At 39.8% G+C, this 16,155-nt stretch overlaps 1 protein-coding gene across 1 annotated transcript; it reads right to left on the reverse strand.

Annotated features, from left to right (window-relative positions):
- Positions 1 to 3,481: 3,481 nt before the first annotated feature.
- On the reverse strand, positions 3,482 to 15,373 carry LOC139719471 (pancreatic triacylglycerol lipase-like). Its single transcript, XM_071630886.1, has 5 exons — positions 15,321 to 15,373; positions 14,261 to 14,553; positions 13,578 to 13,806; positions 5,529 to 5,656; positions 3,482 to 3,766 (listed from the first exon to the last, which is right to left on the reverse strand). The coding sequence occupies exons 1-5, from the start codon at positions 15,358 to 15,360 to the stop codon at positions 3,482 to 3,484; spliced, it is 975 nt and encodes a 324-aa protein (XP_071486987.1). The 5' UTR covers positions 15,361 to 15,373.
- Between the last annotated feature and the right edge of the window lie 782 nt (positions 15,374 to 16,155).

Genomic DNA, 16,155 nt, shown 5'->3' on the forward strand with positions numbered 1-16,155 from the left:
CACTAATTGTGCAGATTAATTCAATTTTTCCCCAAAGACAAGCAGGCCAGTCTTGGCTGTAGAAGGACCCGTTCTTTGTTCCGAGCAATAATTAATTCATTATTTCATCTCTTTTACCCACAAATATATACCGCTCCAATCTGGAAGACTCGCTTTAAGGCCGTGTTCACACCTTTCCGGGCAAGCCTTGCGTGCGACTTGTGAAGAACAATTTTTACTACCCGGAGGTCCCCGCAGACGACCCGCACATGATAGTACCTAGCACGTATCTCACCCGTAGTCGCCCGGAGGTGCGCACGCATATCTTTTTACCCGCAACCATGTTTAGGCCCCGTCACACCTTTCCGGGCATGCTACACTGGCTTGTTGTGTGTGGGGATTTTCCAGTATACCGGACAATTTCTGAGGGCGGACAAGGATTTGGGCGAGTCAGAGCATGTGTCTACCTTGCTGGACGCGTTCTACTTAAATTCTACTTACGGGTATACTCTGTGACCTGTGTACCAGTCACTTGGGTGCTGACAACTCAGTGAAGGAATTCTTCTGAAGAAATGGCTGAAGTCCCACAGAATGTTATTATCTTGGCTGCATATGGGGACTGCAAAGTACCTGCGTGGGAGTTGCCTGCGAGGTGCTGCCGCTACGGGCCTCCTACTGGCGTTCTGCGTCGACCTCTCCGGGCATCCCCGCGACTCACCCGGAAAAAGTTTTGGTCACGCTCAAAACTTGGCTGCGGTTAAATGGGACTTGCGTGCGCATCTCCGGGCAACTACAGGCGAGATACGCGCTAGCTAGATGATCAGATGCGGACCAACTGCGGAGAGTTCCGGGTAGCAAATTTGTTTCCCCGCAAGTCAAGCCGCAAATCTTCCTCAGATACGGTATGACAAGGCCTTGAGCATGCTCAAACTTGTTCCGAGTGAGTCGTGGGGGTTTGCTCGCAGAGGTACACGCAGAACACCAGTAGGAGACCCTTACCGGCAGCGCGTGGATCTCAGGCAACTCTAACGCAGGTACTTCTCAGTACCTGTAAGTCGTTCGTAACAGAAAACGGATCGGTTTCAAAGCTCTCAGGCAGGTCACACGGAATACACGCAAGTAGAAGATAAGTAGCACGCGTCTAGTATGTAAGAAACAAGTGCGAAACTCGCAACCATACTTGTCCGCCCGGGGAAATTCTCCTGCGTGCTGGAAAATCCCTCCTCGCAACAAGCCCGAGTAGCTTGCCCGGAAAGGTGTGACACGGCCTCAACATTCAAAGGGACAAAGAATAAAGGCCTACATGTATTCCTCACTAAATCTACATGTACTTGAAATTCTAGTAAATTTTCATACGATTTCTTCACAAATGAATAAAAAAATCGACTACAAGTGTATACACATAGGCCCTACTGAAATCGGTGATTCTGTCTTCATGTTTTTACACAGTTTTATGTTTGCCGTTTGTTTCTTCAACTTTGTCGAATTTGACTGCGTGGGAGCAAAGAACATTGTCCTTTGTTCGAGGACTTGAAGAAGCAAATTTACATAGAAGGCTGCATGTGAGCTATTGCATTAAATTTTCAAAATCCTCATCCAGTCTTGGTTGAAAAATATTTCCTCGTACAAACACACACACTCTCTCTCTCACAAACACACACACGCACACCCACAAAACAAACACACACGCGCGCGCAACACAGCACCCCCTCACACACACATACACACTGCAATCTTATGAAATTTCTAACGAATACCTGTAAGAAATGACTTGAATTACACAGAAAACACATCCTTCAAAATACAAGACTCATCGTTTGCGGGATGACAAAGTTTCCGTTTAATGCAAGAACAAAAAAAGATATATTTTTTTTAAAATTACAAAACATGCACCATTCTTCTATTCTTGGTGGCAATAAGAATACAACCACATGCAAAGTACCACAGGATTTTACAAATCGACCAAATACATTTGATTTCACTGCCTTTACCCCCTCCCCCCCCCCCCCCCCCCCAAGGAAAGGAAAAATTGAAATTACGCGTGAAATCAAAGCTATAGAGATAGAGAAGGAAGTGGGTGCAAAGCACACTAAGGCACAAACTGAGAAATATCAAATTGTTGATATTCGGCAAAGTTCTCCAACATGGTGTCTACTTCTAGCATTCCCACATTCCCACATTTGCGTTAGAATTCTCAGTTGGTTTCACAATTTGAATGAGTTCAAGAAACAACTGTCTTTTTTATCCCCAATGGATTTATGTGTGCAAAATGTCCATAATGGAAAACATTTGAAATGACTAATTTTATAACGAGACAACCGATGTAAAGGCTTCGAAAATTATATCCTGCTAGCCACACGTGGTCAGGTTCCCCCTGCCCCTGCTCCTTTTAACAAAATCACGCAAAGTGTATACATTTTATTTGACGCTTGACACAGTGTTCTTCAAATCATATTGGACGACATATTACAATGTACTAGGCAGTGGGAATGCAGCTAGGTGTTGATGCATCGAATTATTCTGACTCTGCCACAGTTGTAAATACAGATTGTCTCGTGGTGTCATCATTAGTGTTATCTTTTGTTCTATTCAAACTACCAATTAAGTTATGTCAAGAGAGAGAGAAAAAAAAATGAGAGATGACCTTAGCTTACTACGTGGATCAATAAGATTGCATGACATAATCACATTGATTTCAATACAGTGTTATATTGTTGATATCACTGAGTCATAAAGGAGGATCATACATAAATCATCTATCATCAAACACATACATAAATCATCTATCATCAAACAATGATGACAATTATTTTGAACTTGAATCATGAATTACGCTGATTTGTAATTGTGTTCCACAAGATTTGCCATTTACCAGCAAATGATTTTGTTTTCTACTCTATATGGATAGCGCATAAGTTTAGATATGATTATGCTATTTTTATTTCTTCGATTGTCTTAATTGTGTATATATGCTATGCAATCTGTGAAGTGAAATGATATCGTGTGAATAAAGATAGTGTGTCTAGGAGGTTCAAGAAATGGAGTTCCATGTGGCTGCACCTGGTAATCATTCGGAAAACACTGTCAATTTTCTGTGGATGAGCAAAAAATTCTACAGGTGCATATTTTGTGCCTTTGATGATCGGGGTTTGATGCCACCGTCTTTCTGAGCAATCTGAGGATTCATTTTGAACGCTGAAGTAATGTCTGGTATATTTTACCTGTTTAGTAATCAAATGAAAAAGAATTTCACAAAATGAGAAATCATATAAAACAAAAGTAACTCTAATGCCACATGAATCAATCGTCTTCCTTTCTGTGGGATAGTAGCTTGTTTCGCACATACTTCAAAGTAATACTTTTTCGGCATCAAACATGGGATCAAAGGGGATAAGACTAGCTGTTGTTGCTCCAATTCTTGAACCTCCTTGATGTCATCGTGGGATGTAGCATGGTGTCGTTTATGCCTTGTGATCTATCCAGAAAAGTCTAACAGTAGTCCTTACTGGCAGTAAGGGCTGTTGCTGTTAGTCTCCACGTAAAATGCCCCAGAGCCCTTGCTCTTGAGAGCACCGTATCCCATCTCGGGGCACGTGCCACAGCTGTTGCAGTTTGGGTACGAGTCCCAATCCGAACATTTCATGGAGGGGGCAAAGTTACAGCTACTACCGATGCTTTCAGTGAAGTACAGCACAGCCCGGAAGTGATCGCATGCTTCGGTGACTGATGTTCCTGAGCATCCGGGCATATCTTCCCCGCCGTTGGGGTAGAAATCTTGGTCTCCGAGCTGGAAATAGAGAAAAATCAAATGAAATTCTTTATAATTGCATTTCTCACATTTTTCGAGACGGATTGCGTAATACAGGCACTGGAACAATGTTAAATGGATGGTATAGCATTGGTAGAGATAAGGATTGGGCTTTTAACGTTTTATGAGATACCAAGAAACCACTTATTAAATAGTACAGAGCATACCATTCTAGGAGGAATTCAAAGTTTATTAACGAGACTCAGTTTTAGAATGGCTGAGACATCCAAAAACAAAGTAAAACAAAGCGATGGTAATAAATGATGGGTCCCACCAACTTTTATTAGGATTGCTCGATCTGTTTGGATATCTCAGCCATTTCAAATTTTCATCAAAATAATAAACACTGAATTCCTCTTGGAGTTACGTACTCTTTCACATTTGATAAGAGTTTTCTCATCGTCTCACAAAAAACAAAACACAAAAATGTTAGAAACCTGAAGTTTTAGGTCTCGGCAAAAAACCATACGATCCCCTTAAAGGAAAATTTGCCTCCCCTTAGTAAACTCAGTATTATCTAGGGTAAGCATAAATGCTAGTTCCTTCCCTTTGAAAGCATCCCTCATCTCCGGACTGCCAAAATTTCTGAACCTCCTTCGCGGGTTTTCCTGCCTTGGACACCCCCCCCCCCCCCCCCCAAATCAGAAAACACTGCCTATCTCAAGACAGAGACCGCCCCCATTCACAGCAGGTGTGAGGTATATGATGAAAAGTATGAGCATAGATTGAAAAAGGAAGGAAGAAAACAGATGTCTAGCGTCTTACATTCTTTCTGACTATCGACTCGAGAGGCTTACTGGGGCCAAATGTTTTTACTTTCCAACATAAATCCAGAATGAGGAATGACTTTTCAGACTAGCACGAATTTCTGAAATTTGATCCCGATATTTGGTCAATTTCAAGATATTTTAACATTCGTTAATCCGTTGCTAATCCGAAAATAAACGGAAGGTGCGTACTAACGGACATTCGGAATTACACACCTTATTTCGTTTACAGGTAAACGAACCCTCGGAATAAAGGGCCTTTTTTTTTTTTCATGTTCGGATTAACAAACTCGGAATAACGAACCTCATATCATTTTCGGATTAACGAATCTTCGGAATTACCAACTAACTGTGTAAAACCTAGTGGAAGTACATGTATTGCGACCGCTATACACGTTACTTATCACTAGTGACTTTGGAGGCCGAAAAAAAGACTATTCATTCAAAGCCATGATGACCTGAACATTACTTCCCATCACCTAAAATCCCGCAAGCCAGCCTGGATGTCCCTTCCGTCACTAGAAAACTTCGACTCCAAAACAAAATTTCGCAGATGCTGGTCTGATGCCTCCTCTGTTACCACTCAAGTAACCTGTAACACATCACCGACCCCACAACGAAAGCCGAAAAACTTTAACCTTTCCAAGCAGCGGCTCACCCTGGCTGAACCGCATCAAAACCCTCCATGCAAGGACAGGCCACCGTCAATGTAAATGGAGATTCATGGATAGATTCCTTCTGATCCAGCGTATGACAGCTGCCATCCCGTCCAAATCCTGCGCCACATCGTGGAGGACAGCCACCTTCGGAAATTTCCAGGAGGGCTTCACAGAATTTGCCAAACCAAATGATGCCGCCCTGGACTGGCTTAGCAACTTGGTCAGTGTTGGTATGAGGTTACCCTTTGTATTGTATCATGTGACAAAAGAAGAACTGCCTTCATCACGTGCCACGTGACAAGTCATGTGATTTACCTGATCAAGAAGTCCCGCCCCAGTGAGCTCCCCATCACTGTGGATGACGTCAACAAAGGTAGCGTCTGAGTTGTATAGCGTGCAGTAAGTTTCACACCCCGTGAACTCTGGTCCAGCAGGATCGAGACCTGTTAAGAGTGGACACAGTCATTGTCAGTGATGATGATGGCGATGATATTATAGCAGCTTAATGGGTTTTTCGAGAAAAAAAAAGTTAATGCCTGAGACATATTATTTGAGTAAACCTTTTCGACCCGCAGATTCTAACACGCTGGATCCAATAAAGTACCCAGTTCCCAAGCGAAATTCTTGGGTCGTGCAAGACAATCTATGACGTAAAACAAAATGCTTACCCCCTAAAATGTAACAATATTTGTGATTTTTTTAAGGATAGTACTTCTCATAAGTCCTCAACTGACATGAAATATCAACAATGATTTCTATCCGACTTTGAGAAGCTGCGGTGACAGAAAAAAGGTTAACACAATTATAATCACACAATATGAATATGCAAATTATTGGCAAAATTTGATTATTAGCCGCCATGTATATGGCACAGTAATAAATTGCCTTTTTTTTTCATTTTTTGCGGAAGGGAGCAATGTGATAATGGTGTGTTCGTAGTCAAAATACTCTCTAAAAGAATCGAGTGAAAATATTCACTCTTAAAAGAGTGAATACAGAGTGAAAAAAAGAGTGAATTTTGAGTGAAAATGTTCATTTTCACTCATTTTGGAGTGACGTCAGGGATCATTCGAAGATTTTGGAGTGATCCCTGAAGTCACTCTAACTCAAATTTCACTCCAATTTCACTCGACACTGCTCGAAATTCACTCTTTTTTTTTGTATTCACTCTTTTGAGAGTGAATATTTTCACTCGATTTTTTTCAGAGAGTAACTCAGGCACCAAGGTCAATAAATTGAGAAGTGAATAAAACATATGCGAAACATAATTATCATAATTATATACAAATTATATGCAAGACATCAAATTACTAAAGGTCTACCAGGTTTTGAAATCTTGTAAGATTTTAAAATGATATCTTATGATTAGCTGTGTAATCTGCTTGTTAACTAAAGAGCCTAATCAGATTACGAAATCAAATCATAATAACCAGTATAACAGCCGATGAAAATGAATAAAAATGAAACATTTCATCCTACCATCTATTTACATGATAAATAAATGTAAAATTGTATCGTTTTTGTATGCATTATTTTGTCTATGACTGAATTCTGTGATTAAAAAAAAAGTTTGAGGTCTCGGGCTACTGAACAATATTGATTGTGAAAAGCTTACAAGACAATTCCCTATGTGATTTTACTCAACGAAAGTCGACGGCCCAAAATGCAACTTAGCAGCCTCAAAAAAGACGTTTCCCGAAATATTTATGTGGATTCACTGGATGCAAAAATACTTTGAAAACATTTTTCTTCATTATCAACCTACCTTATGCAATGCATTGGTTTCATGTAATTTCAACAACATACTTTGCGAAATAGGTGGAAGCGCTATGCTTCAGGTTTCTAAGGCTTGTGAATCTGTTATTCTATAGGTGAACTAAATATAATGGAAGCGGCAGTAGAATCGATGTGCATTTAAACATCAATTCCCGCCACAAATTCAATTGCTGCCGTTCTTTCTTTAACCCTCATATGCTATCATCCTGATTATCTTTTACGTTGCAGACTTGTTAAGAAAGTCTCCTTTGCAACTATAAGCTCCCTTCATGATGACGGACATTGATAATATTAACCTGTCTATAAAACTATCAAACATGTCAATGATAAAACATAATAACTTTGCGGATTTTATTCTATTTTTTTTCTTCAGAAATAAGTGTGAGCGGCTCAGCGGCCCCAGCTTTAATGTGCTTGATATTACCGAAAACTTTCAAATTACGTCATATTCTAATCTCAGTTGATGGTCATTATTCGTGTTATTCAAGAAGTTCGTCATCCCGAAAATTTGTCAGTCCGAAAGTTCGTTGTGGCAATTTTACAAATTACTATTTCTAGGAAGTTGTTAGTTCGAAACTGAAATAGATATTGTTTCCCAAAATATTTGTCTCAATAATCCAAGCTTTCGTTGTTCCTGTTTTCTGATAATGAAATAGGAATCGTTAAATCCGAAAATTGAATAAGGTTTGCTGTTCTCCGAATACAAAATATCACAGACAAGATCTGCCGTTCAATGTATTTAAATTTTTTCTGGTTGTTTGGTTTTTGCCTGAAGCACATATTCATCTTCAGACTTGTTTGGCCTCTGAGTGTCCTCGTAGAATTATTGTTACGTCACATATGTTCCATTATGATGATGATAAAGAGGAGGACGGGAGGGGAGAAGGAGGAGATAAAGGGAGTAGGGAAGGGGAAGATTCGAAAGAGGAGAAAACACTTATAGCGTATGACCCCCCCCCCCCAAAAAAAAAAAAATAATAATAATAATAACAATAATAAATACAGCGGGACCCTCCGCAATGATAACCTTAAAAGTGGTGGATCAATCCAAGTACAATTTCAGGGTACGAAACTATAACTCATTGCCCACATCTTACAGAAAACCCCATTCGATTTGCTTCAGTGGTCAAAGAGAAATGCGGGATTTGTAGAGCATGTCAGGAATCTCTTCCCTCAAGTTCTGTCTATTGTATTCACACACAAGAGCATCCAAGTGCTAACCTTGGAAGAATCAGACTCATGACGTGCTTTACAACAATCCAAATTTCTCTGTGACCACTTAACCAAATTGAATGGGGTTTTCTTCAAAATAGAGCTAAGATGTTATATTTTAAGACCCTGAAGTAGCATTTAGACAATTTGGTGTTATCAATGCGAAAATCTGATTGTAATTTTTTGGGGGACATTATTCTGTATATCAATTTTTATCAATGTTACGTTCACAAATTACAACAGCACTGCTTGTTTTCCAGTGTGTCAGTTAAGTGTATTTACTTTGGGTGTATAAAGGCATTAAAATTAATTTCTAGACAAGAGAATTTATGTATAGGAACATCGAAATTCATTAATGGACAAAATTATTTCAATAAGAGTATTTCACAATCCTTTATCCGCACTCGATTTATTTTCACGACATTGAAATTAGCGATCGTTCTTGCGAGTTTGTTGTAGTACTAACGGTTTCACAATTCGTGCATTAGATTGCAATATTCGTGCATTCACATTATGTAAGAAAGTTTCTCAGATGAGCCTGTTTGGGCATTCAGTTTCATCTTTCGAATTTCAGTTTGAAATCATGGATTCGTTCATTTATACTTTCAAGGATTTCGTGGTTTTTGGTGTTGAATGCATGCGTGTTTGCGTGTGCCCCTTTGTCTCTATATACAATCCTTTTTGCCCGTTTGTAAGCTATACATGCGTGCGTTATATTAGGCTTTATATGCTATTGATTTTTAATCTCTCTTTATATATTTATTTATGAACGAGATGTATTCATGTCCCATGATATAAATCTGATACTGTCGCATAATATCGGGATTTTAAACAGACTACGGTCATACTCCAGATTTTTGTTATACGTGATACTATTATATAACACCCTTATTTTACCACATTTGAATTACTGTATTTTATCATGGGGGAAATCTAGTGAGTATAATATGCAGAGACTGTTTCAATTGCAAAAGCGAGCTATTAGAATAGTCTCGCATTCACCGTATAGGGCGCCATCTTTGCCAGTATTTTCTGTTTGTCCATTTTAACTGTGCATGATATATGTATTACAAAGTGCAGTACTGTATATATTTTCTTATGTTATAATGGTATTTTACCTGTATCATTACTTGGTTATTTTAAACTAAACAAAGATAATCATAATCAACGGCGTAGCCAGGATTTCATCTTAGGGGGGGCGGTTAGTCTGCGAGGGAGCGAAGCGACCGAGCCCGAGCGAGCGGAGCGAGCGAGGGGGGGGGGGGGGGGGGGAGGGTGTGGGAGGGGGGTGTCCCCCCTCCCACGGTAAGAACTTTTTGCATTTGGATGTTGTAAATGGTGCAATTTGATGCATGTTTTTGCGCGTTTTATCGACGTCGAACAGTCCCACTTGTTTGTGGTAGCAGTTTATTTTGATGTAGATTATTATTGAACAATTTGCTTATAAAATGGTGTAATTTAGATACACTTCTTGTATTAATTCTGTTCACTGAATATCATGAACGCGACTGAACCCGAGCGAGTGGAGCGAGCGAGGGGGTAGGGGAGGGTGTGGTATGGGAGGGGGGTGTCCCCCCTCCCACAGTAAGAACTTTTTGGATTTTGATGTTGCAAATGGTGCAGTTTGATGCATGTTTTTGCGCGTTTTATCGACGTGAAACAGTCCCACTTGTTTAAGGTAGCAGTACATTTTAGTGTAGATTATTATTGAACAATTTGCCTATGAAATGGTATAATTTAAATACACTTCTTGTATTAATTCTGTTCACTGAATATCATGAACGCGACTGAACCCGAGCGAGCGGAGCGAGCGAGGGGCGAGGGGAGGGTGTGGGAGGGGGGTGTCCCCCTCCCACGGTAAGAACTTTTTGCATTTTGATGTTGCAAATGGTGCAATTTGATGCATGTTTTTGCGCGTTTTATCGACGTGAAACAGTCCCACTTGTTTAAGGTAGCAGTATATTTTAGTGTAGATTAAATTGTTATTGAACAATTTGCCTATAAAATGGTATAATTTTAAATACACTTCTTTTATTAATTCTGTTCACTGAATATTATGGACGCGACTGAACCCGAGCGGAGCAAGCGAGCGAGGGGCGAGGGGAGGGGGTGGGAGGGGGTGTCCCCCTCCCACGGTAAGAACTTTTTGCATTTTGATGTTGCAGATGGTGCAATTTGATGCATGTTTTTGCGCGTTTTATCGACGTGAAACAGTCCCACTTGTTTAAGGTAGCAGTATATTTTAGTGTAGATTATTATTGAACAATTTGCCTATAAAATGGTATAATTTAAATACACTTCTTGTATTAATTCTGTTCACTGAATATCATGAACGCGACTGAACCCGAGCGAGCGGAACAAGCGAGGGGGGAGGGGAGGGTGTGGGAGGGGGTGTCCCCCTCCCTCAGTAAGAACTTTTTGCATTTTGATGTTGCAAATGGTGCAATTTGATGCATGTTTTTGCGCGTTTTATCGACGTGAAACAGTCCCACTTGTTTAAGGTAGCAGTATATTTTAGTGTAGATTATTATTGAACAATTTGCCTATAAAATTGTATAATTTAAACACACTTCTTGTATTAATTCTGTTCACTGAATATCATGAACGCGACTGAACCCGAGCGAGCGGAACAAGCGAGGGGGGAGGCATTGGGGAGGGTGTGGGAGGGGGTGTCCCCCTCCCACGGTAAGAACTTTTTGCATTTTGATGTTGCAAATGGTGCAATTTGATGCATGTTTTTGCGCGTTTTATCGACGTGAAACAGTCCCACTTGTTTAAGGTAGCAGGATATTTTAGTGTAGATTATTATTGAACAATTTGCCTATAAAATGGTATCATTTAAATACACTAGTCTTCTTGTATTAATTCTTGCACTGAATATCATGAACACTGTCTGTTCAGCAATAAAACAGAAAAAGCACGAGGGTGTAGATAGGGGCATATCCCCTCCCACACGAAGGTGATTTTGCGTTTTCAGACCTGAAATTCAGCGATCTGGTGCACATTTTTGGTGCAATGCTTTTTCATCGAAGTGTTAAAAGTGTGAATTTAGCTCTTATTCCGAATGTGCACCATCTGTGCGTATGTATAAAGTCTAGAGCTTAGGGGAAGGGGGATTCCCCCTCCCGCTCGCGGAGCTTTTGCGTTTTTAGAATTGAAATAAAGCGATCTGGGTATAGCCACAGTCTACTTCTTTGCATGGCGGGGGGGGGGGGGGGGGGGGAGCAGGGAGAAGGCGTGGGCGAGTGTTATCTCCACCCTTCCCTTCCGATGGAGCTTTTATCTTTTTAAGGTTGAAATTGAGATATCTCGTATACGCATATTTGATGGAATCAACATTTGGAAAATCACTAAAAAAAAAAAAAAACTGATGGGGGGGGGGGACTGAGGGAGGAAAGGGTCGATTAAAAGGGGAAATTCCCCTTATAAGGGAACCTTCAGTTTTCGGAATATAAGTCTTGTGGACTCAGAATTATTCAGAATTTTTTGTAAATCTAAAAAGTGTACTTAGCTAGGGAAAGAGGCACAGAGGGGGAGGATTTGGGAGGATGATACCCCCTCCCAAGCACGAGAAATTTTGCATATTTTGAACTGAAATTCAACGATCTGGTGCACACTTTGGGTGAACTATTCAAAAAAATATCTTATTTGATGAAAGGTTGCAAAGGAGACCCGCTTCATGTGCATGCATACAGTATACACGCATTTTTTTTCCGCCTCCCAAATCCCCGGTCCAAATCTTAGGGGGGGGGGGGGGGGGCGACCGCCCCCATCGCCCCCCCCCCCCCCTGGCTACGCCAGTGATCATAATTATGGCACAAGAAATTGTAGAAATTTTTACTTACCTCAGATTCGAACATCCTACAAAAAAGTCAATATTTTTTCAAGGCCCTCAAATCTGGAATTCTATCCACTCTGATGTGAAATGTAAGAAAACCGTAACATTTTACTTGAAAGGTATTGTGGAAGTTACCAATATGATTTGCAGAATTTTTAAGAGATTAGCATGTTTTAGGGGCGTGTATTGTTAATGTGCTGGTGTACGTTTTTTGTCTATGTATGCATGCGTGTGTGTGTGTGAGTGTGTGTATGTGTGCCAACGTTTTTCTCAGTTATAGTTTATAGAAAGAAGAGACATAACACTGTATTTACTTTTCCGGGGTTAGTTTTAAATAAGGCCCATTGCCTTCTCACTAACCCCTTCACTTGATATCTTTGGTTGTTGGTTCTTTTGGGTTTTTTTTTTTGTCACATTGTCATGTTAGACTTGTCATACCATTGTCACATTTTTATGTATGCATGTTTTATTAAGTGAAAATAAATGAAATTAAATGAAATATGACAGAATGATTATTGATTTCTACGCTTTGTTTAGTGTTGATTCCGTCCGTTGCGAGTGCCTTTCTTTTCATATCAAGTTATATGTTTTATCGCATTTACACTGCAAAAAGTCCGGTGTTAAATTGTGAACACCGAGCTGGTGTTAAATTTTCGGTGCTCATTTATGGTGTTAAATTAACACCTCCGGGTGTCATTTCCAAATTTTAAACTGTTTTTTGAAGAGTTTCTTAGTAACTGCACTTCTTGTTGATTTTTAATTTAAACAAGGCGATCAAGAATTTTACATTAAAATACTAGATTTTTGAAAAAATTTGAAAATGAATTTACACCAAAGTAACACCTGCTGGTGTGGTCTCTTATTGAAGCTGGACGGGTGTTAAACATTGATATTAACACCAACAAATATCAAATCAACACCATGTGGTGTCATTTTTGAATTAACACCAGTACAGTGTCAAAATAACACCAGGTACAGTGTCAAATTAACACCACGAAGTGTCAGGTGAACACTTTTCAACACCATCACAGTGCATTTTTAACACCTGTGGGTGTGGTCCTTTATTGAAGTTTGATCGGTGTTAGATTTAACACCCGTGGTGTTAAATCTAACACCGATGTTTTTACAGTGTAGCTGCACATGTTCCTAATCTTGGTAAATTTTATGCATACCTATGTATATTCTTCCTTTTTACTATAATTATTTCGGATGGCACAGGTATGATGGTCTGGCATATTGAACGTTTGGTGCCGAGCTATTGTGAAAACTTGAAGGAAGTTTGGTGCAAAATGAGTCTTTCAGCATTAGGCCTGTATTTATCATACGATATTATTGCATGAAAACGCAGAAGGGGTAATTTGTTCATGTCTGTGCCCCACTGATCTGGAAGGTGTAAATACATTGTTCCCCTTTAATTCTCTATACGTGTGTCCAAAAATTAATGACATATAAAAGTTTTAAGCTTTGCAGGAACTATTATACAAGTTACAGAACGTGCATAAACTTCAATCCTTCAATGTGCATTCATTTACGCCTACCTGTGATTCTTCCCACGTTGGAGCGCGCCTTTCCAGCATAGCCAGCCGTGTGTGCCCCCAGGCTGTGGCCAATGATATGCATGCTGCTATAGGAGGCACCAGCGGCTGAGTTTAGCTTTTCCATCATCTTGGCAAGATCTTTGCCGACCACTCGGGTGTTGGCGCGACTCTGGGCATAGTTGGCTCGGCTTGCCCCTTCCTCCCAGTCTACCAGGATGACGTTGTAATTCTTTAAGTTTATAAGAGAGACATTTAATTATCATTGATAGATTTATGAGATCTTCCTTACCATTAAAATTGTCATCGGAATTAAAAACAAAATTGATTTACTAATGACGTAGGAGATGTTCTGGAAAATCTTCTGACTTTTTGAAATTTCGCCCACACTGCTATCTTGACATAATAATAGGGCCTACTTGTTGGCCTTGGTAATCATGAGGATTAGGAAAGACAGGTGTTAGGGTATAGTTGAAGAGTTTGTTCGCAAAAACCGATAAGTATTTTTGAAGATCTTGGAGTATGGGCGTATCTGTCATAAAGTACTTACCTTTTAAATGATAAGGGTCTGGTGTAATTGTCTAGACTTATCGGTATAGTTGTCCTAGAACCATTGAAATAAAGATATGTGTAGCTTACCAATATTTTCGAAAGGAGGAAGCAGCCATAACATAGAGAAGGCCTACCTCTGAAAGGAACGCATTTTTCATGTCCATGACCCAGTCTGAGGTGTAGACGTCAGTCCAGCCGTGGATGATAAACTTGGTGTCTCGGTTGGCATTGAAGTTTGATCCGGTGATGGAGGAAGAGGAGGTCCGGGAAAGCGTTTGCGAGCTGTACCAATTGCTGGTCGTGTAGAGGTAATAGCGGATCACGATGTCATCAGGACTTTCTGGTTCTGAGTGGTGACATGTTGAAGTTCCACTCCCGTAGGTGAAGGTTCCCAGATCGCCGTAAGTCACAGAGTCAGTAACACCCCCTGAAAGATGACATACCAACATTTCTTATATATTTACTGCTCTTACTCTTGACATTGTATCATGGATGGTCTGATTTACAGATTCAGATTTGTGACATCATGTTACAGTTGTGGAGTAAAGACGAGTCAGTTAAAACTGAATTCATGTCTCTCTTTTTTTTCATATCCGAGAAAAAAGAAAAGAAAAGAAAACGATAAAAAATCAATCTTTGTTCAACCGCAACAGCCCAGACTACTTCATTTTATCTATCTTTCTTGAACGTGCACACATGCTTCAGCTGGTGAACAGTTGATATTTTCGTCATTGAAACGCAAGAGAACATCTCTATATGCGCGCGGATGAAGAATGAATCCCCCCCCCCTGTACAAACATTCATTCATCATTTTCGATTGCGTGATTATTTCAAACAAAACGACATTTTCTTCCAGCACAGCCCTATTCATACTTTAGTACTTATTTACATTGTATTCTTTTTTTGTTAACATAAATAAAACACATCTTTCGAGCCTAAAAACACAAATTAGTAAAACACGGCCTCCGGACCCGTACCAAAGTAGCGAAACAAGTCTTCAAATTCTAACGGTCCAACATATTATCATCATCGATCAATCCGTGGGTACTTAATTCTCATCTCACTGACAGATCGAAGATGATATTGTAATTAGAGTACCGCAAACGTAAAATAAATTGTATGAGTAATGGTCCTAATACACAATTTAAGCATTTTAGTTGTTAGGCTCTTTGCTGGACTCCAAAATACACTCACCGTGGAAGAGAGCGCAGAGCAGAAGACCGATGGTGATCATCTTTTCTCGTGTCGTCGACGAAGTCGTCCAAAAGATGCAAGTGAAGGCCTGCACACCAGAGTTCTGAGAGTTTTCTAACCAAGATGCCCTTCTTTTATAGGATGTTCTGCTGAGCACTGCGCTGCCTTTCTGATTACCTTTGAATCGACAGGTGAGGGGGTGCTCTCAAATTTATCAATCATTAACAATTACCCCTGGCACGAATATGCTCGGTTTAAGTACTCGAGAATGACCTCATAATTTATTGATAGTAGGCTTATTCGTAGAACTTCGTCACATACTGCCCTTGTGTTTCTAAAGTTTTTTTTACAATAATTTTACTTCAACAGTGCTGGAATAAAATTTTAAAAGATATAAAGAACATCTTTAAAAACGTCCACAAAAGTAAACTTTTTCTGATAAGTATACATTCCCTCGGCTTGCTACTGGTATGTTCAGGGTAATTTTAAACTGTATTCTGAGAGAGGCAAGTCAAGGGCTTTTCATTATGGTTGAAAAGTGAAAAAAGATTTAAAAATTCTTTACAATTTTCTTTGAAGAATTTTTTATACTGTCATGTCATCACAAAGTGTTGTAGTCTTCTCATCCAGCGATGGCTGCACCCAAACTGTGAAAATGCAGAGCTCTTTAACATGTTTAAGGAATGTGCAATTTTCCTCAAACTTTGCTTATATGTTTTAGTAATAAGGCTGCATTTCCTCAATTCACATATGATTTATAAGGCTTTCATTCTTCTGTGATAACGAAGGATTATTTAAAGCAATGCTAGCAACAACAAAAAAGAAGGATGTAGCA

This window comes from Diadema antillarum, unplaced genomic scaffold (genome assembly GCF_040938485.1).
Source record: "Diadema antillarum isolate AM-2024a unplaced genomic scaffold, OU_Dant_1.0 scf00000111, whole genome shotgun sequence".
NCBI classification, from domain to species: Eukaryota; Metazoa; Echinodermata; class Echinoidea; order Diadematoida; family Diadematidae; genus Diadema; species Diadema antillarum.

Bases quoted from the DNA above. Each gene is read 5' to 3' on its own strand.
- LOC139719471 (XM_071630886.1), bottom strand. From the start codon at position 15,360: ATGATCACCATCGGTCTTCTGCTCTGCGCTCTCTTCCACG. The intron at 14,554-15,320 runs GTGAGTGTATTT...GTCATCTTTCAG, and splicing joins GCTCTGCGCTCTCTTCCACG to GGGGTGTTACTGACTCTGTG. The intron at 5,657-13,577 runs GTAGGCGTAAAT...CACTCTTAACAG, and splicing joins CAACGTGGGAAGAATCACAG to GTCTCGATCCTGCTGGACCA.